The following is a 936-nucleotide window of genomic DNA, read 5'->3' on the forward strand; positions in this document are numbered from 1 at the left end:
TCACTGAGAAAAAAACCTTCCTATCATCCTCCTAAAAGCCTCTTTCACCTCCTTGTTCCTCAGGCTGTAGATCAGGGGGTTAAGCATGGGGATCAACAGGGTATAAAACACAGAGATGATTTTGTCCTGGTCCATGGAGTACTTTGAACTGGGCCGCAAATACATAAAAATGACCGTTCCGTAGAAGATGGTGACGGTCGTCAGGTGGGAGGTGCAGGTGGAGAAGGCTTTGCGCCTGCCCTCCGTGGAGTTGATCCTTAGAATAGCAACCACAATGTACACATAGGAGATGACAATGGTCAAGAGATTAGATGTTATAATTACAGTAGAAAAGGTGAAGTGAACAATGTCTGTGATGTGGGTGTCAGAGCAGGCCAGTTTCAGGATGGGGGGCACATCACAGAAGAAATGATTGATGATGTTTGATCCACAGAAGGACAAACGGAATATAAATAGAGTCTGAACTGTTGCATTTACCCAGCTGGCTAGGTACGACCCCAGCACCAGCAGCACGCAGAACCGCTTGGACATGATGACGGTGTACAGCAATGGGCTGCAGATGGCTGTGAAGCGATCATACGCCATCACCCCCAACAGGCAGCACTCACAGGACACAGCAATGCAGAAGAAGTAGAACTGCAGAGCGCACCCAGTGAATGTAATTGCTTTGCTCTCCACTGCAAAGGCCATCAGTGTCTGGGGAGCGATGACGGTGGAGTAGCCGACATCTAAGAGGGCCAGGTTACTGAGGAAAAAGTACATGGTGGTGTGAAGCCGGGACTCAATCCTGATTAAAGTGACCATCCCGAGATTCCCCACCAGGATGAGCAGGTAGATCAACAGAAACACCAGAAAGAGCATGACTCTCAGGTGCTGGTTGTCCGTGAATCCCAACAAGATGAACTCCGTCACAGTGGTGTGATTCCCCTTCAACAT

At 48.9% G+C, this 936-nt stretch overlaps 1 protein-coding gene across 1 annotated transcript; it reads right to left on the reverse strand.

Annotated features, from left to right (window-relative positions):
* On the reverse strand, nucleotides 1-936 carry LOC135982796 (olfactory receptor 5AR1-like). The gene has a single exon (XM_065590990.1). It carries the CDS (start codon nucleotides 934-936, stop codon nucleotides 1-3), a length of 936 nt encoding a protein of 311 aa, XP_065447062.1.

The sequence above is a fragment of the Chrysemys picta genome, chromosome 4, assembly GCF_011386835.1.
Source record: "Chrysemys picta bellii isolate R12L10 chromosome 4, ASM1138683v2, whole genome shotgun sequence".
In the NCBI taxonomy this organism is placed as follows: domain Eukaryota; kingdom Metazoa; phylum Chordata; order Testudines; family Emydidae; genus Chrysemys; species Chrysemys picta.

Coding starts and splice junctions, on each gene's coding strand:
- LOC135982796 (XM_065590990.1), bottom strand. CDS start 936: ATGTTGAAGGGGAATCACACCACTGTGACGGAGTTCATCTTGTTGGGA.